Consider the following 21,581-nt stretch of genomic DNA (forward strand, 5'->3'; position numbering starts at 1 on the left):
GTTTGTCAAGATCCTTCTGTATCTTAAGCCTATCTTCTGGAGTGTTGGCTATTCCTGCCATCTTGGTGTCATGTGAAAATTTGATGAGTTCCCCATTTATCCCCTCATCCAAAATTTAAGGACTCTATTTAAGTTCCTATTATTTCTTTTCTACAGCACCCTTGTTGCTTCAAATCAAAGTTTACATGAAAACTATTTTGGACAGAAATGTAAGAGTTAAAATGTGGATGTGATGTAAATTATGTTACTAAAGTATATAATGATTTTATGCAACTAACCTGAATATTAAAGAATATGTATGGGTTATAAGTTATCTGTTAAGCCTGTTATCTATTTTTTCAAAGAAAATGAAGGACTGTGTTTCTCTAAAGCTTATACTTAAAAAAGGTTTAAGGATTGAATTAATTCCTGGTTGATAAAAATGGATGTTATATAGGTTCTTTTAAAGTTTTTTCCCCTCTTTTCTACTGTTATAGCTAGCTCACAGTGTATCTATAGATTTATTTATTTCAGTTTTAAATAACCTTAATGATCAAACAGATGAAAGGGAGGATACAAACCTTATAATAACTGCAATGAAATATTAATTATCATGAGCCTAAGAAACAATTTTACTATTGGTTCCCTACTTTTACTATTAAATGTTCTTTAGTGTTTAGATCTGGTCTCAGGATGATAATGTAGCACTTGGGGAAGAAGATGCAGCCCAGCAGTCCAGCACTGGAAGTCAGGATGGAGAAGACTTGCACAATCACCATAGACTTTCCTTTGGTGCTCAGATAGGTGGGCATGAAAGAGATCCAGACACTGCAAAAGACCAGCATGCTGAAAGTGATCGGTTTGGCTTCATTGAAGGCACCAGGCAGGTTCCTGGCCAGGAAAGCTACTGTGAAGCATATGGCAGCTAGGAAACCCATGTAGCCCAGGACAATATAAAACATGGTGACAGAACCTTCATTGCATTGAAGGATGATCACTCCTGGCTGGGAATGAAGATCAGAGTTAGGAAATGGGGGAGAAACTCCCAGCCAGATGGAGCAGATGATAATTTGGATAGTGGAACAAGAAAGGATGATGGAGTTGGCCAAGCTCTTCCCCAACCATCTCTTTACTCGGTTTCCTGGTTTTGTGGCCAGAAAGGCAAGCACCACTGTGATTGTTTTAGCCAACACAGAAGACACAGCTACTGAGAAGACAATGCTGAACACTGTTTGTCGGAGAAGGCAGGTGATTTTCCTTGGTTGACCAATGAAGAGTAAAGGAGACAGGAAGCAAAGCAGGAGTGATACAAGGATGATGTAGGAGAGGTCCCGGTTGTTGGCTTTGACAATGGGAGTTTCTAGGTATTTAATGAATATGATTAAAACAAAGGCTGCAACTAGGAACAAAAGTAGGGCAAAGGAGACAAGGACAATGCTCAAATGTTCTTCATAGGACAGGAAGGTTATTCTTTTGGGGATACATTGGATTTGGTTCTCGGTTGCATATTGATCATCTGGGCACTTGGTGCATTTTTCAGTATCTGAGAAAAATAGAAAGTAATATTTCTTTTATAGTCTCTCACATTTCGAGAAAGACTTGCTTAGATGACAGCTGATAGTGAGAGACAGGAAAGCCCTAGTAAATGGTAAAAAGGAGCCTGTACATAAAGATACACATACACAATTTCAGTATATGTATGATTTTATAAGGAATAACAAAATAATACCCCAAAGAGTAATTCCAGGTACCACAACTACCCTTCACTGTGTCTACCCACACTTTCAGCCTGCTCTGACCTCAGCCTATACCCATGATGGTGAATCTCTGGCACACGTGCCAGAGGTGGCATGCAAAGCCCTCTCTGTGGGCACACACTCCATCACCCCATGGTCTCAGCGCATGTGTCCGCCCATGTCCAAGCATGTCCAAGCATGCATTTTTTTCAGGCACATGTTTGCACATTCTCAGGCACATGTTCATACAGGTGTGCCATGCAGTTTGGACATGTGTGTATAGACACAGTTTGGGCATTCGGTGCCTAAAAGGTTCGCCATGACTGCCCTATGCCAGTGTCTGGGGAGAAGAGTCGTTTCTCTGGAAGTTTAGGAGGTCTTTTGGATCTTAACAGAGAAGGGACTGCAAAAAAAAGGCAGGCTTCCAGGGAACCACAAAGTGGTAAAATTTTAGGGAATGGACATGGAACATGCTTTTCATATTTGCTATAATGAGATGAGCAGATAGCTTCAAAGTGAGGAATTCACATCAATACCCTGGTTCTATGCCATCCAGAGCTTTGAAGATGAACTTATTTGCATTTGAGGAAAGGTTGCGTGCTTGTGGAGCTCACACAACAGGGGTGTAAGATGGTAGAATGTAGGGGAACCAGAGGTAGCATTCAGAAGATTCTGACCAGTTTTGGAGAACTGGTAGCCTAAATTTTAAGTAGTTTGGAGAACCAGTAAATACCACCTCTAACTGGCCACGCCCCCATCTCTTCTCTGCCTCCAGAGTCCCAGCAGATTGGGAGGAAATGGAGACTTTACAGGATCCTTCTCCTGGAGTAGGGAGGGAATGGAGATTTTACAGGATCCTTCTCCTACCACGCCCAGCAAGCCACAGCCAGCAAGCCACACCACATTCATGTCCACAGAACCTGTAGTTAAAAAATTTGAATCCCACCACTCAGGGGAACCAAATAGTGGTGTGTGCCATTGCATTCTGAACCATTTGTTTATGGTGCATTTCATGGTATAAAAACAAGTATCAGCAGATATACTTGCTTTGGACTTGGTACCCATGGGCTCAAATTTACTTCTATGCAAAGATACAGGAATGGACCCCAGGTACTTCTCTTGGAATGGTCTTGGGTCAACAAACTAACCTCAAAGTGAGAGTAGCTCCAAGATTGGAGGTCTAGAAATCTCTTAAAATGTGTTCCTTTCAATAGGCCTGAGGATCCCCTGGGAACAAGTAGCTTGTGTGCTGATTACCCTATTTTTCAGAGTATAAGACACACCTTTTTCCCCTCAAAAAAGGGGCTGAAAAACTGAGTGCGTCTTATACACTGTATACAGCATTTTTTGCCTCCTGAACCCATCCCCCCTTCACCCAAATGGCCATGTAGAGCCTGTAGAAGGCTTTCAGTGAGTTCCTGGTAGCTGGAGAAGGCAGAAATGAGGGGAAAATGGGACATATTTTGCTCAATTTTGTCCCCCTCCCCCCCAGGAGTACTCTGTAAGTCTCCTAAAGGCTATGCATGCAATGTTGTGACAAGAAATGGGCCCATTTTTGTGAAAAATGAGCCACTTTTGCTGATTTGAGGGGGCCACCCACCAGGAGCACTTTACAAGCCTCTTAAAGGCTATTCATGCCTTTTTTTAAAATAACAGGCCATTTTGGGGAGGTTTGCAGAGTGCACAAACTTTATTTTTAATTTCCTTCTAACAATCTTATTTATTTTAAACAATGTCATGGTTTTAATCTCATTTTTAATATGTTTTCTTCTTGATTTTACTGTATGTCACCCTGAGTCACTTTGTGTGATAAATAAAAATTTTAAAATATTTAAACGAAAAGGTTAATTCCTGATGTAAATCAAGATTTAAACATTTAAATGAAATAGAATGGAATAGAATAGAATAATAGAGTTTGAAGGGATCTTGGAGGTCTTCTAGTCCAACACTCTGTCTAGGCAGGAAACCATATACCATTTCAAATGTTTATCCAATCTCTTCTTTAAAACTTCCAGTGTTGGAGCATTCACAACTTTTGGAGGCAAGCTGTTCCACTGATTAATTGTTCTAACCGTCAGGAAATTTCTCCTTACTTCTAAATTGCTTCTCTCCTTGATTAGTTTCCACCCATTTCTTCTTGTTCTGCCCTCAGGTGCTTTGGAGAATAGCTTGACTCCCTATTCTTTGTGGCAGCCCCTGAGATATTGGAACACTGCTATCATGTCACTCCTGGTCCTTCTAATCCTACAAATAGAATCTTTTCTTTTTCTTTCCTCTTTCTTTCTTTCTTTCTTTCTTTCTTTCTTTCTTTTCTTTTCTTTTGCTGCTGTAATTCTTTCTATTTCACTATTTAATAACCAAAACAATTGGAAGGATGGGAAGAAGTGGGAAGACCAAGTAGCAATCCTACCAAGGAATCCATTTCGGTGGTTATAGTGAACCTGGGAATATTGATATAAGCTACAAATAATATTTGTGTTTAACTCTTAAACTATAATATAGACATTTAGAGCACTGGAGAAAGAAGATACAGATTTATTCCTAATATTGGAGAGGGAGGGAGAGAGAAAGAGAGATACCCTTAAGGAAAATTTGATATGGGTGAGGGAGATCTATTGACCTGAAACCATACCTCATATTAAAAAAAAGTTCAATTGTTTCCAAGAAAGGACAACATGGAAGGACACTTCCAAACTGACAAGAAGAAGAGAGATTCATACTGGCAGATGCACCATGTCTTTCTATCTATGTCTACCTTATCCTTCCAAATGTTTTTTCTTACTCAACCCATAATGGAAGAAATCGGGCAACTTGAAATAAACAAGAATAAAATAACCAAGCTTAGCTGTGCTTCCAAGTGATCTGGATGAATCTAATGTTCTTTCCGGGGGTGTCACCCACCTTCCTGAGTGGAGATGGTCCCCTCTGGACAAGGAACACAGTCATAGCAGCAAACTGGCTCTCCTTCCCGAGTCTGTCTGAAAAATCCAGGATGACATTTTTCTACACATTTGGACTGAGGCAGAGGCTATGCAGAAAAACAATGAATGGCAAAGCATTCAGGAAAAATGGTGCTCAAAAGTAATGTTAGTGAAGTAGCCCACAGGATTCCCTTTTGATAAATATGAAATCTCTAACAAGTTCCCAAACTTGTTAACAGCCGTTTCCCCCAAGGCAGAGTTCTGGGACCCAAACTCCTGCTTTACATCAACAACCTATGTGCTCATATTAAAAGCAGCTGTGTCCTCTTCACTGATGATGAAAAATTATTTAACACCACCGACAATGCAGCTGCCCTTCAAAGCGATCTTGACTATGTGTCAGAATGGTCGCAACTAACAAATGCTCTGTCCTATAAATTGGCAACAAAAATCAGAACACCAAATACAAGTTGGGAGGAAACAATCTCATAGACGACCCTCACTCTGTCAAGGACCTAGGAGTACTCATCTCAAATGATCTTAGCCCCAGAGCTCACCGTAACAGCAGTGCCAAAAAAATCAAGAATTGTTAACCTGAATTTGCAAAGGTTCTTCTCCAGTAACCTTGTATTACTAATAGCAGTAGTAGACTTATATACCGCTTCATAGGCCTTTCAGGCCTCTCTAAGCGGTTTACAGAGAGTCAGCATATTGCCCCCAACAATCTGGGTCCTCATTTTACCCACCTCGGAAGGATGGAAGGCTGAGTCAACTCTGAGCCGCTGAGATTTGAACCGCTGACCTGCTGATCTAGCAGTAGCCTGCAGTGCTGCATTTAACCACTGCGCCACCTTGGCTCACTAACTAGGGCATACAAAACCTTTGCCAGACCAATTCTCAAATACAGCTCATTTGCCTGGAATCCACACTGTATATCAGACATTAATACATTTGAGCGGGTCCAGAGGTATTTCACGAGAAGAGTCCTCCACTTCTCTACTCACAATAGAATCCCGTATGCCACCAGGCTTGAAATTGTAAGCTTCGACAATCTGGAACTGTGTCGCCTACCTGTCAATGACTACTTCAGCTTCAACCTCAATAATACACAGGCAAACAATCGATACAAACTCAAGGTAAACCACTCCAAACTCAATTGCAGAAAATATGACTTCAGCAACAGAGTGGTCAATGCCTTGAATGTTCTACATTACACCATTGTTACATCGTCAAACCCTCACCGCTTCAACCTTAAACTGTCTACCATGGACCTCACCCCATTCCTAAGAGGTCCATAAAGGGGGTGTGCAAAATAACACCAGTGTGCCTACCATCCCTGTCCTACTATCCCCATTTATTTGCATTCATTTCCTTTGTTCATGTCCAACTTCATATTTATACCTGCTATCTTGTACATGTTTGACAAACTAAGAAATTAAAATAAATAAATGGGATTGCAGGAGATACAACTACTAACAGATTTTTCATTTATTTCCTCCATTTTGCTTCTGGAATATCTCATTGCAATACAAGAGTTTCTACTTAATACATTGTAGAAGGATAGGATAGAATGGGATGGGATGGGATGGGATGGGATGGGATGGGATGGGATGGGATGGGATGGGATGGAATGGAATGGAATGGAATGGAATGGAATAGAATTCTTTATTGTCCAAGTGTGATTGGACACACAAGGAATTTGTCTTTGGTGCATATGCTCTCAGAGAAAAATATTTACGCATTAAGTGACAACCAGTGGATTCTTCCTCATGGTGATATTAACATGAATTCCTCCATTCTTCATATATCCATGATTTTAAACTTTGATGATGATTGCTCTATTCTAATAAAGATATTGAACTCTTGACATTAGGATATTCAAGAATAATCACCCCAAATCTCATTTTAGTCACAGCTGAATCAGCTTAAAGCATTGTTCCATATTATAACATCTGAAAGATACCTTGGACTAAAATCCTCCCAAACCTCCCAAGCCGTCTAAGAAAAAAATAAGTGTTCTCCTCTCCACATTCAAATTATCCTTCTTAGTGATTAGGCTTTGCCCATTTGAAATGAATCCTAAGGCTTTGGAAAACATAGAAAAGACCCCAATATTTTGCTCACCTTATTCAACGATTTTAGCTGTGAAAGAAAATCTTGCTTGATAAAAAGTCTCTGTCTTTCAAAATTCCCTGGCATTTTTATGATGTAATTATTCTTTGGGAGAACCACCAAGTTCCAGATGTTTACATCTGCTACCAGATCTCCATTTTGGTCCAAGTACATTTTCATCTCAGAAAGATTGCAAAATTTATTCTTCTGCAAAAAGGGATGAAACTAGAATGGAAAAATCCAGGAATTTAAATGATACTTTAATTTTTATCCCATATGGTCTTTTCACATTTGAATCTATCTAATACAGTTGTCTAACTTAGAAATGTTCTTGTTGAGGGAACAAATGTTGCCACTATTTTAAAGGGGAAAAGATTCAAAAAATTGTTCATCTTATATTGACTAAATAAACAGTATATTGACAAATATAACCTGTCAGTTATATTAAACATTCTAGAGCTGATCACAAATAAATTGAATAAATAAACTCTTCTTAAGAAACTTCTTAAACTCCTTGAAAGTAACAGTGTGATAACCAGAAAGCAAAGTAATAAAGATTCAACAATTTTGTTGAATCATATATTGACAAAATAAATAATTGACACAATTTGTCAGTTATAGGGAGCATTCAAGAACAGGTCAAAAATACAAACAAAAAAGATTATTCTTTCTTTCAAAATTTGAAAAGAAGTTGCTAGGCCAATATTCTGCCATGCAGACCACATGGGGAATATTACCAGGTGAGCTACAGTAGTGGCCAAAATTGTGGAAACCTTTTGGGAAAAGTGTATTTTTGAGGTTTGATGGGTAATAAGACAACCTTTTTTGGAGTAGTATCAATTATATATCAATGGAAAGATTTATTTAATCAAGAATGCAATGCAACTCTGTTTGAAGGTATGAAATGCAAGATTAACAATGAATAGAAGTATATTCTCTGGGGGAAAATAATGCTAATGTTAACTGAATATATATTGTAGAAGGAAAATGAGACCTTTAGTTACATTAGAGGAAATATCTGAGATGGTAAACATTATTTGAAGATTTAGATGTTAAAACAACCGTAATCAAACGACATGTTGCATGTGATGATGGTTTTTTTTTTCCTTTTTTCTTTTTTTTCCTTTTTTCTTTTCCATTCCTTTTTGGACCTTTTTTTGCCCTTTTTGGCCTCCCCCTCCTCCCCCTACCCCTTTTTTCCTTTTTTTCCCTTCTCTCTCTCCCTTGTTTTATTTTGTTGTTTTTTGTTTCTTAAACCCTAGCTAATTGTGGTGCTTATCAAATATACAATAGAGAGATACGGGATGTATAAACTTAGTAGGGATGCACCTGTGATTAAACGACATATTATATGTGAAGATGGGTTCTCCCTTCCCCCCCCCTTTTTTTTCTTTCTTTTTTTTCCCATCCTCTCCCTTTCCCATTGTTGTCTGTGTAATAAAAAAAAATTTTTTTAAAAAAAAAGAATGCAATGCAACAAAGTTTAATTATCTGTATTTTATGAAAGGTTATAGCCAAATATAGCCAGCAAAAACCCAATTAATAGAAGCAATAATTAAATCTTGGTTTAATATTATAACAGCTGAAGAACTAACAGACTTGGTTCACTCCATGGAAAGACATTGTAAGGCTGTACTTCATGCTAAAGATTACCCAACTGAGGATTAACTGACATGGTAATAATTTTTGTATATCTCATTTTTTATATTTGTATATCTCATTTTTTCTATGGTGATAATTTTTGTATATCTCATTTTAGGAGCTGCTCTTAGCTTTAAGGAGAAGAGCCATGTTTGTCTACAGGAAAATCAGAAAGCATCTGGCAGTACTTTTGAAACTAACACAAACTCACATTTGGAAAAGGGAGGAGACAACACTCTTCCAATATCTCTCATAGCTTCCAGTCTTGAGAACATTATGACTCAAGAGATCAGATTGGTCAAACTTGTTGGGAGTCTTGTAGTAGAAGGAGATTGATATGGTTCCCTTTTTGGATTAAGCTGGATGGATTCTAGTGGGAACCCCTTACCTGCCATGGCTGAAGCCTTGGAGCCCCCAAAGCCTCTTCACTCTCTTTCCTTCTTCTCCTGGATATGGAGGAATATGCTGCATTTAAAGCATAAGCCAGAGTCCTAACAACAGTGTAAGCACGGGGATCAACTCCAAATTTGTAACTGTTCCTTTCGTCTTTAGTCTCCAGTGGTGCTTTCTGGGTGCATCTTTTTTGGCCTTTGACAGAAAAGACATGCTTTGAAAAAGAACAGTGAAAACATTTATGTAGGGGTGCCACCACAATAGGTGATTGGTAAGTCTTCTCATAACCTCTTTCCTGGATCTGAAAGTTCCAAATACTATGGACATATTGGTAAACTCTGTGACTTCTCACTGGTAATGCTCCAAAGAGTGTGATGATCCAGACTTTCCCTTCAGTGGGTCTTTGCAAATCTCCAAGTATGAAATGGACAGCAGAAATTCCATCAATCATGGTATTATAGTCTGTAAAGAAAACAAAGACATTGACTTGCTTCCACTTAGAGATGGCATCCTTCAAGGGTGCTATGTGTATAGTCACTGAGAATTGTTGTGATACAACAACACAAATTCCATTCTTAACCAGCACAGGAGTAAAAGTCTTCATGAAATTCTCTCCCCTCTCTGTGTCTGAAGCAAAGAGACCAATCAAGGTCCATCTGAAATGGAGAAGCAGTTGGACAATTGCTGGGTACTGGACTTCACTTTTGGGGGCCATTCGATAGAAGAAGGGAAAATGACTTTTATCACTCAGAGCCTCTGAAACAAATCTACAAGTGATCTGAAAGAGCAATGAAGAATGCTGTATTATATTTAGGGTCAGACGAAATCCAGAATATTACCTTTTAATGAATCCAACTTAATTCTCGTGACAAGATATTATTTACTGTTGATTAGTCCTTAGCCCATATCAAGATACAGAATATAAAATAGAACAACATAATAAGATTGTATATAAAGTGGAATAAAAGACACAGATTAAGAAAAAGAATGAATCAAATACAACCCTATTCCCTCTGATGGACTAAGTTAAGCCTTCCAGATTTAACCATTATGTCCAGTTGTTAAAATCTTGTTCCAGTAAATACCATGCTAAGATGTTTAAATATTTCTGTTTTTCAATACTTGGCAATTTGGAAGGTCCATTTGTAATGATGTATTCATTTCAATGGGCCAGCTTACTGAGGACAGCTGTATCTTTCTCTGTTTTATTTGAATGGATTTTTTTGGAAAACTATTATACTTTTTTCTCTATTCACAGAAGGTAGCAATAGCACTTGGACTTGTATACAACTTCACACTGCTTTACAGCCCTCTCTAAGCAGTTTACAGAGTAGGATATTTTCCCCAACAATTTGAATTCTCATTTTACCGACTTCGAAAAGATGGAAGGATGAGTCAATCTTGAGCCTGGTGAGATTTGAACTGGCAAATTTCTGGCAGCCAGCAGTCAGCAGTACTAGCCTACAGTACTGCACTCAAATCACTGTGCCATTTCGGCTCAATAGGAAATTCTAACTATGGACTCTCTTTGAAGCTTTTATGATCATGAACAGATTAGGGTAAAAATACTTAATGTGTTAACTAATGTGTTAAAAATGTAACATTTTAAGTAAAATTGTCAATTACTGCTAACAGTAGTAATGACTCCATAAGACATATTGTATATGTTCTATCAAGAGTAGGTAAGATAATACATTGGAATTATTATTTTTATGAATCTGGAATTTGTTCATCATTGCCTCAGGTCATGTACAAAATATTAGCTTCCATCACTGCTACATCTTTTGTACAGAAGAACTTTCATTGGACACAGAGACTCTCTTCACCATAAGAGGTGAGAAGCAGAAGCCTCCAAAGCAATGGATAGGGTCCCATGGCAGGATAGGGCAAGCTGTGATCTTTGCTACCTCCCCACTCTGGATAAAAATTTCTAGCCAGATCATTGGTTATTATATTTGGTTATTATATTTCTACCGAATGTTACAGGGCAGCATACAGTAGAAATACAATAACCAAATATAGACAATATAGATGCTGGCCCTGGTAAGAAACAATTCTTGAATTCAATAGAGCAGGCATGGTTAGATCTATTGCTCACCCACCCCCACCCCTACCCCCACTAACTTTACTATATAGATATACAGAAACACAAACCTGTGGCACTTTGTAGGTGCCTACTAATGTTGATATCTGTGTGGAAAGTTCCCTGAGAGCCCCATCAATAATAACCAGAAGATTGTCCTTCCTTCCACAGCTGTAGTTGGGAACATTGACTTCTCCAGTAGAGAGTGTATCCATCAAGGCATCAGAAGTACGAAGGGTGCTCAAATAGTTGTCATAGACATTGTAGCCAAGTGTGAGATTATGCAGGAGCCAGGTATTCTTGTTGACCAATTGAATGGCGAAAACGAAGGGAAGCATCTTTGCCAGATTAATATGTCTAGTACTGTACAAATGTTTCATGTTATCACCACCAGAAACAGCATGAAAAAAATATTTTATTTGTTCCTATTTATCTTCATGAGTGTATTGAGTTTTAAACCAATATTGGTTCAAAACCATAGTCAAGTGACAGTCAACTATTATTATTTTTGTCAATTTTGAGAAGATGGAATGGAGATATTCTTCAACCAGGGTTAAGAAACACAAGTAAACCCTTATCTCTAATAGTACTAATTTTCATCTGCTGAGTAAGCAGGTGCTCAGCTTGAACTCCTAAGTAAAAAACAATCCTTGGTTTCATTTCTTGCGAAAGGAATGTCAACTGCAGTAAAGCAAAGCCAGAACTGAAATTTGCATGCCAAAATCTCCAAGGGTAACTTTCCTCCACTTTAAGTTTCTCCCATTGCTGGACCCCATTGCCCAATCAATTTTAAAAAAAATGTTTTTTGAATGGTCCCTTCTTGTAGGGACTGATATGCAAATGCATTCCATTCCCAGCTGTCTCACCTTGAAGCAATGTGAACAATGAAGCCTTCCCCCTCCCATCCAGTTTCTTCCCTCCCAGAGTTCAAGTGGTACCAAGTGATAGCAGAATTCAGACCTGAGGTAGCAGTTCTGACAGCAGGATTCAACCTCATTCAACCATTAAAGTAGAGACACAATAATGACATTGATGAATAAGTGAATCATCAAAGCAATTCAAAAATCAAGTCATCCTTATTCCTATAAGGAGCAGGCATTTAATATAGGATGGCAGAGGCAGCTACTCCTCTTTCAATAAATACATGAAATTAAAAAAAAATTATTCAAGGAGTGGAAGAGGAGAGGATCCTCTGGTTGTTCTCTCTCCATTTCTTAGGTTCTTTTCAATTTTCTTCGGCCCCATCCCTGCTTTTGAATCCCATACAAGGTACAGTAAAAGAGAAGAGTAATACAAATTAAAATGACCCAGGATCAGATACATAACCTTACAATTTAGGTGTAAGTGAAATAAAAAGATGGGAGGAAGAGTGTTAGAAATGCAAACAGAGGAGAAGCAAGTCCATTACAGTGAATGACTTACGGAGGAGATGAAATGTAATGAGCCCCATTGAACAGTAATAGCTCAGGAGAAGGTTTTGCTACCGTTTCAATCACACTAATGATGTGGTCTCCTGCCCCATAATAGTTCCAAGGGTTTCCTTTGTCCTGCTTTTTCAAAGTCAGGGGACATTTCTTTCTGAGACCTCCACAGTTTCTGTGCATCAGAACCACCAACAGCACGGGAAGCAGAAGCCTGAGGTCCATTTCTCCTTGGCCTGAATCAGCCACTTCTCTATTTCTAAACCTCAAGAAGTTAGAAGAATTCAAAGCATTCTCACAAGATGGAAATGCCGGTGGGTTCCCTGGTTTAAACAGAGACAAACTGAGCTTCACAAGAAAAGGAGAGAAAGGTACATTCAAGTACACTTCCCCTGCCTGTCCTAAATCTTGTGAAAACACCCAACATAACTAAAAGTATTTATCCTTTTCTGGTGCAAGGTTACTTCCATGTTATTTCAGTCTGAGTTTACATCAAAGGCAGCCACTGGAGAAGCATCAGACAAGGGCTCCAAGTACAGGATGGTGATAATTACAGAGAGAGAAGCAACTTCTTTGGGGACCTTGAACTTCTTCCAGGACTCCATGTGCAGAGGGGCAGCTGGAGAACTGCATGTTACTACAAAATCAGAGGTATAGCCCTGAGGGCCCAATTGTGCAGTAGTTGTGATACTTCCTATTGGGACATGTTAGGAAATAAATGTTAAGAATTCAACCCCAGATAAAAGAGTTCTGATATTCTTTTGGATGGCATCTTCTCCTCTATGCATTTCCTAATTAACTGAGACAACTGGATAAGGTGGCCCTCCATGCTTTGTGTTTGATACTCCCTGTAAGGACCTGCCTCTCCTCCTTTCTCAAGAAAGTATAGATTCTTAAAATGTGGTATTTCAAAAGGAACCTTTTATTGAGAAGAAGTGACAGCAGGACAGGTGAAGCAGACTCTAAATCCCCACCCCAAAAAAAAACTATACAGTTAGAAATAGGGCTTTAGAATCCCCTCCCTCCAGTCCGAATGTAGATTTAGCCAATCCAGATGTGTGAAGATGTTTATTGTAATGGCCGTCCTGAAAACGGAAAATGGAAACAACCCACATGGCCCTCCCTCCTTATTACATTTCAAGGAAGGTGAGAATACTGCAGGGAGAAGGGTGAAATTTGGCAGGTTCTGTAGAACTGGTAGTGGAAATTTTGAATAGTTCGGAGAACCAGCAAATATCACCTCTGGCTGCCCCCTCTGGGAATGGAGATTTTGCAATATCATTTGCCTGGAGTGGGGAGGGAATGGGGATTTTGCAATATCCTTCCCCTGGGAGGGAATGGAGGTTTTACAGTATCCTTACCCTGGGAGTGTGGAGGGAATGGAGATTTTACAGTATCCTTCCCCTGGATTTACAATATCCTACCCCGACCCTTCTGATAAACAAGATCAGTGTCTTAGCCACTGAGTCACAGAATCCCCATTCAATGACATGGAAAAAAAGAGACGTATGACCATTTTTCACAGTTCCTTCCTTTGCAGCAACCCGTGATCAAAATGCAGATGCTTGGCAACTGGTTCATACTTATGACCATTGCTGTCCCAATTCTGGTTTCCTGCTCAAAACCAGTTCTGGTTTCCTGCACAAATGCTTTTTCAGTTAAACAATACTTTCTTCTCTCCACCCCTAGATGGTCACATTGTCCAATTGTGGGACATTCTTTTGTTATGGGAACAGTCCATCTCTTTCTCCAGTACCTGCAGTGGTGACCTTGATAGTTTCCATGGTCTCTTTCACTTTATTCCCGTTGCCCCTGAAGTTTTAAAGGGTCTGAGGGAATGGCTACTTGGTTATTTCTTCTTTTCCTTTTCCTTTGGCTAATTACAAATGGGCAGGAATGTCTGAGATGTGTGTGAGCTACTTGAATCATTAGGCAGGCTGGCAGGCAGGCAGGCACGCAGGCAGGCAGGCAGGCAGGCAGCCTTGACTATTCAGATAGTTTGCAGAACTCCACAAAAAGGTAACAAATGGTTCTCCTGAACCAGTGCAAACCAAATGAACCCTACCACTGCCCTATGCCAGTCCAGACAAATGGATGTCCAAAAGGAAGGAAGCAATCCTTGATCCCTGCTTAATGTTAAGAATGTTTGGGATTTTCTTTTCTATTAGATCTCCATGTCTCATTCCTAAATTGGAGCTGATTTTAAAATTGCTTGTCCTGAAGTGAAATTATATTTACCATCTGTTTAGCAATATAAATTCTTGGAGGATAGCTGACTAAGGGAAAAGAAAGTGATGTCCTGTGGACTGCATACTTTGATAAAAAGGAAGACAGGGAGAGGATAGAAATGTTTGTGTTTCTTTTTCTTGACAGCTCCTGTGTTGCCTTTCCATATTGATATAAAACAATGAGATCCGTTAGATTTCTGAAGTTTCTCAGTTTGGGAGTTCACCCCCTCACACAGCAGCACTCAGATTTTGAAAATGGCTTGTGGATTTCGAAGCCAGCGTTATAACCCTGTGAATCAACAGACTTCTCCAACAGTTTTTAAAGAAACAAAAATTAATTATTAATTCATTTGTTTTATTGTTTGATAATTATCTTGGATTTTTGTTGGATTACTGTTACACTTTTCATATTTTAATTCCTTTGGTTTTAAATAACATAAATTGTCAAACAGAAAGGAAGCATACAAACCAATAATAATTGAAACCTATAATTAATGACTCTAAGTGCAATTTCACTATCAGTTCCCTATTTTTATCTTTAAATGTTCCTTAGTGTTTAGATCTGGCCTCAGGATGATAATGTAACACTTGGGGAAGAAGATGCAGACCAGCAGACCAGCACCAGAGACAAAGATGGAGAAGACCTGCACAGCCACCATAGACTTTCCTTTGGTGCTCAAATAGGTGGGCAGGAAAGAGACCCAGACACTGCAGAAGACTAGCATGCTGAAGGTGATCAGCTTGGCTTCGTTGAAGGCCCCAGGCAGGTTCCTGGCCAGAAAAGCCACCATGAAGCAAATGGCAGCTAGGAAACCCATGTAGCTGAGCGTGATGTAGAACATGGCAACAGAGCCTTCATTACATTGAAGGATGATCTCCCCAGGCTGGGAGTGTAGGTCAGAGTCAGGAAATGGGGGAGAAACTCCCAGCCACATGGCACAAATGAAAATTTGGATACCAGAACAAGAAAGGATGATGGAGTTGGCCAAGCTCTTCCCCAACCATCTCTTTACTCTGTTTCCTGGTTTTGTGGCCAGGAAGGCCAGCACCACTGTGATTGTTTTGGCCAACACAGAAGACACAGCTACTGAGAAGACAATGCTGAACATTGTTTGTCGGAGAAGACAGGTGGCTTTCCTTGGTCGTCCAATGAAGAGAAAAGAGGAGAAGAAGCAAAGCAAGAGAGAGACCAGGAGGATATAGGAGAGGTCCCTGTTGTTGGCTTTGACGATGGGGCTTTCCTGATATTTAAGGAATATGATTAAAACAAATCCTGTAGTTAGAAAAAAGAATATGCCAAAGGAGATCAGGATGATGCCCAGATGTTCCTCATAAGACAGAAAGATTCTTCTTTTGGGAACACATTGGACTCGGTTCTTAGTTGGATATTGATCATCTGGGCACTTGGTGCATTTTTCAGTATCTGATAAAAAGAAAGGAATATTTCTTTTTATACTTCTTTTTACATTTCAAGAGCTTCTTTGGATGACATGATACCAACAGAGAGGAGAGCCATAGCAAGTAGTAAAAATATACCCCATTTGCCTGGTTGCCCATCTTAAACCAATCTTTGGGAAGCCTAAAGCAGTAGAAAACCTCCATCCCCCTTGACATATACAACAATGAAAGCAACAAGAAAAAAATAAAACTTAAATGGCTGGCACCACAACCACCCTTCATTGAGTCAATCCACTACATTCTCATCCTCCAATGATCTCACCTCATCCCAATGCCTGGGAAAAGAGCCAGTTCTCAAGAAAGTTAAAAGAATGGGGGTGTTCAATTTCAAGGGGAAGGGGTTTTCCATTGCAGAGGAACTATAACAGAAAAGGGAGGTGTCAGGCCTGCAAGCCATCTTTTATTTTTTAGAGTTCAGGCCTGTCACACTTTATATTATTCTACTATGCATTTTCTATTGTGGGAAAATGGGAGGGGGGATTGTACAGAGTTGTGTGGTGTGTAGCCATAACAAAATTCTTTCTAGAAAGCCAAGGCCATCCTTTGTCTCTGCACCTCTGCACCTGACCAGAACTGGATGGGTGGAAGCTGCCAGCATGGCATTGGAAGATTGGACCATGTGATGGACTTATGGGTGTAGGGGCAAGATCTTGAACTTTCAACTAGGTGGGAAAACTGGGAAGCTTTGGTTTCAGGTTTTCCCAGATGTGCCAACATAGATGTCTTAATAAATTGAAACTTTGAGGAATCCTTTGCCTAGGACTCTGATTTAATTTTGAGTGCTATTTGGAACCATGACAACAGGCTTGCAAGGACTGACAAGGTAACAAATATCTATGAATGGACCTGGAGCGTGCCTATTATACTTGGTGGGAAAAATCTCCTCAGGTACAGGAAGTCCCACAGATAACTTGGTTCTGTGCCATGTAATGTATTTAATCCTTTAAAGTGAATTGAATTATACTTGGAAACTAATAGCCCGTGTAGCTCCATTATGAAAGAAATTGAGCATACTGATAATAAAGAACAACAGCAAAATAGTCAAGCTTAACCTCTAATAAGTGTCCATATAGTTTTTAAATTACTTTTTCATCAGTACCGGTCAAAATTTTATCTAGCTGAGTCATTTTATCATAAAAACCTTCCTTTTTACGATCTTTCTCATATCTAGATCATATTTGCACAGTTCATCTTCATTCCTTCCTGTTCCAACTCTTTATTTAAGTTCACCCGCTGCATTCAATATTTCACCATATCTAAACTCTTTGTTCTTTTTGTATATTATTGAATATGAAAAAGCTTCAATGTTTGATAGCCAGAGTGGAACTTTTAGATAGTATTGTCTTTTAATCTTCTCCCAATTTAGTAGCAAAGCCTCCCTTAGGTAATGTCTTCTAAAATACCCCTGTGATTTGATTCCCTTGTACCATAAAAAGGCATGCCATCCCAGCAATAGATCATGTCCTTCAACAGTCAATAATCTAGTGTTCCTTAATGTTATCCATTTTTAACCCACATCAAACTTGCTGCCTGGTAATATAATTCCCAATTGGGAAGGCCCAGTCCGCCTCTTGTTCTTGCATCTTGTAACAGTTTAAGTTTTATTCCTGCTTTCCCCCCCTGCCGTATGTACTTCAACCCTATTTCACTTAAGTCATCAAAGTATTCCTTCCCTACTCTAAATGGAATTGTCTGGAATAGATATAAGATTCTAGGTAAGATGTTCATTTTAATTGTAGATATTCTCCCTATCATCGATAGTTGTAAATTTTCCCATTTCTTCAGGTCCATCGCAACCTGTTGTTTAAGCTTATAGTAATTGTTCTCTTTAAGAGCACTACATCTTGCTGTTATATATATCCCTAAGTATTTCACCTTATTCGTAACTAGCATCTCCAAAGTTCCCGCCAGTTCTTCCTTTTATCAGGTTGGTATATTCTTTGTCAAGATCTTTGTTTTAGCTTTATTTATTTTCAGTTCTGCTACTTTTCCATATTCCTCTATTTTTTCTACCAGCCTAGGTGCTGTTTCTAATGGATCCTCTAGGATGAAAAACAAATCATCTGCGAATGCTTGTAGCTTATATTCTTCCTTTTTGATTCTCATTTCTTTAATTTCTTTTTCTTCTCTGATGTTTCTATTTAATACTTCTAATGTTAAGACACAAAGTAAAGGTGATAGTGGGCAGTCTTGTCTCATCCATTTCTTTATTTTAATGGACTCTGTCAGGTCTCCATTAATCATTATCTTAGCTGTTTGCTTATGATATAGGGGGGAAGGCTTGGGGAAAATGAAAGTATACATTGTATTTACTCGAGATGCTGCTTCAAGGTCATCCAGCTAGAAGAAGGAAGGAGCTACATACCAGCCTATGCTTGGACCAATCTTTATGAAACTATCTTGCCTGAACTTGATTGGTTATGCTGGGGTAGAGAAGGTGAGATAGATAAGGAAGGGAAATGTAGAATTTAGGGATTTTGGCATGCAATGCTCAGTTCTGGCTTTGCATTACTGCAATATACCTTATATACTTAAACTTAAATATAGTTTAAGTTATGGCAGGTCTGACACATTAATCCAAATGCTCTGGACGAATCCAGTTTCACCCACCTTCCTGAGTGGAGATGGTCCCCTCTGGACAAGGAACACAGTCGTAGCAGCAAACTGGCTCTCCTTCTCGTGCTCGCTTCACAAATCCAGGATGACATTTTCCACACATTTGGACTCAGGCAGGGACTAAACAGAAAAATGAGTGCTGATGAAAACATCTCAGGACTAACCATCCATGGAAAATGGAGCTCAGTGTGATCATAAGTTAAGTAATGTCTCAACTTCACATAAATAAAACATCTTGAACTAATTCAAAACAGTTTTAAGAAATACAACTACTGGTAGATTCTTTAATTAGTTCCTCCTTTTGCTTGTGGCACATTACATTGCAATAAAGGACTTTTCTACTTAACAAAGTCTGGAGGGAAGGAATTGACTTAAGCATTAAGTGACAAACAGGGGCTTCCTCCTCATGGCTATATTAAAATGGATTCTTCCATTCTTCATCTAGCCATGATTTTAAAATCATATGATCTATTCATATTCATCCTAGACATAATAGAATATTACGAGACGCATCCAGAAAAACAAATGGTACTGGTTTTCCTTGATGCACAAAAAGCATTCGACAACTAATTTGGAAATTTATAATAACACTATTAGACAGGATGAAATTCAGAAGAAAATTTACAAAAATGATAGAAAAACTTTATACCAGTCAGACAGCCAAAGTTCTGATGAATGGAGAACTAATTTAGATTTTTTTAGATTTTACTTTATTTGTATGCCGCCCTTTTCCCTGATAGAGAAGATTGAAATAAAAAAGGGAGCCCCCCTCTCTCCTTTGCTGTTTATATTAACCCTGGAAATTTTATTAAATGAAATTAGGGAGGACCAGGGAATAAAAGGTTTGAGACTCAAAAAAGAAGAATATAAGGCCTAAGCTTATGCCCATGACTTAGTATTTTTTTAGTATTTTTTCTACAAGATCCATTAGAATCCAGTCTGAAATTAATTAAAAAATTAGAAGAATATGGCAAAGTGGCAGGATTAAAAATCAATAAAGGCAAAACAAAAATGATAACCAAGAATATGACAAAAAGGCAAGAAGAGGAACTGGAATCAGCAACTAGAATGCAAATAACTAAGAAAGTGAAATACTTGGGGATCTGGGTGTCTGCAAAATGTTTCACAATTAAGGATGATAATCATAATAAACTAGTGACACAAATAAAGAAAGATTTAGAAAGCTGGAAAAATATTCAGCTGTCACTAATGGGACGTATAGCCATAGTCAAAATGAATATTTTACCAAGAATCTTATTCTTGTTGCAAGCTGCACCTATTAACCTGGGTAAAACTTTCTTTCAAGAATTAAACAAAATAACTTCTAGGTTCATTTGGCAAGGATGAAAAGCGAGTATTAAAGTAAAGTCAATTCAAGATAGCAAGGAGAGGGGAGGTTTAGCATTACCAAATTGGTATTAATATTAATAATACAGTTACATTAGCTAATCTTAGATTACCATCTACCAGTCTGCACTTATTGGGATTATTTCCCATTTTTTTCATATATTTTCTCATTATCCATCATCTCTTAATCTTTCTAGAATTCCATCATTTATTGATTTTTTGGTCATCCTTTTATCTCGCTTTCTCTTGCTTATATCTCTTTAAAAAAAATTTGTATCTACTAATCTTTAGTAGGCTTCACTAAATTGAAATGGTCCTTTTGGAAAAAAGAAAAAAGACCAATATTTCCCCCACCTTGTTGAGCAGCTTTAACTGAGAAAGAGCATCTTGGTTGATAATAAGTCTCTGTCTTCCAAAACTCCCCAGTTGCTCTTTGATGGGATCCTCCTTAGGGAGAACCAGCCAGCTAATGATGTTCAGATCTGCAGCTACATCTCCATTTTCATCCAAGTACAGTTTCAGCAGGGAAAGATTGCATAATTCATTCTTCTCCAGAAAGGGATGGAACTAGAATGGAAAAATACAGGACTTTTGAGAGCAGAAACCTTCCCACACAGTTTTTTCACATTGGCATATTTTTTCTACAAGTATCTAACTTGAAAATAACTTGAAACAACAAAAGTTACCATTGTCTTCAAAAGTGAACAAAAAGGCTCAGCAAAATCAGCAAAATTGTATATTGACAAAGTATATAATGACAAAATACAACTAATAAATGTGTCAATTATGAAAACATTCTAAAACAGGTACATGAAACAAACAAATTAATAAAGAGAGCTGTCATAGCATCCAAAAATAAAGTCCAAGGCAAAGTATTGGATCAAAGATCCAATTTATTAAGAGAGCCATGTTGGCACATCAGGGAAAGCCTGAATTTCAAAGCTTCCTGGTTTTCCCCAACTAGTTGAAAGTTTAAGATCTTGCCCCCATACCTACAAGTCCATCACATGGTCCAATCACCCACTGCCATGCTGGCAGTTCCAGCCACCCAGTTCTGGTCAGGTGCAGAGGTGCAAAAACAAAGAATGACCTTGGCTTTCTAGAAAGGATTTTGTTATGGCTACACTGTAAGTAACACCATACAATTCCCCCCTCCCATTTTCCCATAATAGAAAAAGGCATAGTAGAATAATAGAAAGTGTGGCAGGCCAAAGATCCAAAAGAAAACTGCAGGCCTGACAGGAGCATTATTAAATGCAGAGAAAAAACACAAAGTGATTACAAGAAATCATAGATTTGTCCAGAAAAAAGTTGCAAGGAAAATCTTCTCTCAGGTAAATCAGATGGGAAACATGATCAGATGAGCTAACTTTCATCAAATTTACAGACAACACCAACACTCTGGAAGACAGGCTTAAGATACAGAAGGATCTTGACAGACTTGAACATTGGGTGCTTTCTAACAAAATGAAATTCAAGGGTGAAAAAAGTAAAGTTCTGCATTTAGGCAAAAAAAAACCAAATGCACAGGTACAGTATAGGTGGTACCCTTTTGTATTATGTGTGTGAAGTGTTAATACCACTTTATAATGCCTTGGTAAGGCTACACTTGGAATACTGCATTCAGTTTTGGTCACCACGATGTA

The 21,581-nt window shown here is 38.6% G+C and overlaps 1 protein-coding gene across 1 annotated transcript; it reads right to left on the reverse strand.

Annotated features, from left to right (window-relative positions):
• Positions 1-614: 614 nt before the first annotated feature.
• On the reverse strand, positions 615-6,922 carry LOC148047275 (vomeronasal type-2 receptor 26-like). The gene is made up of 3 exons (XM_087708024.1): positions 6,761-6,922; positions 4,617-4,743; positions 615-1,522 (listed from the first exon to the last, which is right to left on the reverse strand). The coding sequence occupies exons 1-3, from the start codon at positions 6,920-6,922 to the stop codon at positions 615-617; spliced, it is 1,197 nt and encodes a 398-aa protein (XP_087564150.1).
• Between the last annotated feature and the right edge of the window lie 14,659 nt (positions 6,923-21,581).

This window comes from Thamnophis sirtalis, unplaced genomic scaffold, assembly GCF_051295495.1.
Source record: "Thamnophis sirtalis isolate CommonGarterSnake01/CBP01778 unplaced genomic scaffold, rThaSir2_p1.2 scaffold_3, whole genome shotgun sequence".
NCBI lineage: Eukaryota > Metazoa > Chordata > Lepidosauria > Squamata > Natricidae > Thamnophis > Thamnophis sirtalis.

Coding starts and splice junctions, on each gene's coding strand:
- LOC148047275 (XM_087708024.1), bottom strand. CDS start 6,922: ATGTACTTGGACCAAAATGGAGATCTGGTAGCAGATGTAAACATCTGG. Junction 4,744..6,760: donor AGCTAAAATCGTTGAATAAG/GTGAGCAAAATA, acceptor TTTTCTGCATAG/CCTCTGCCTCAGTCCAAATG. Junction 1,523..4,616: donor GACCATCTCCACTCAGGAAG/GTGGGTGACACC, acceptor TATTTTTCTCAG/ATACTGAAAAATGCACCAAG.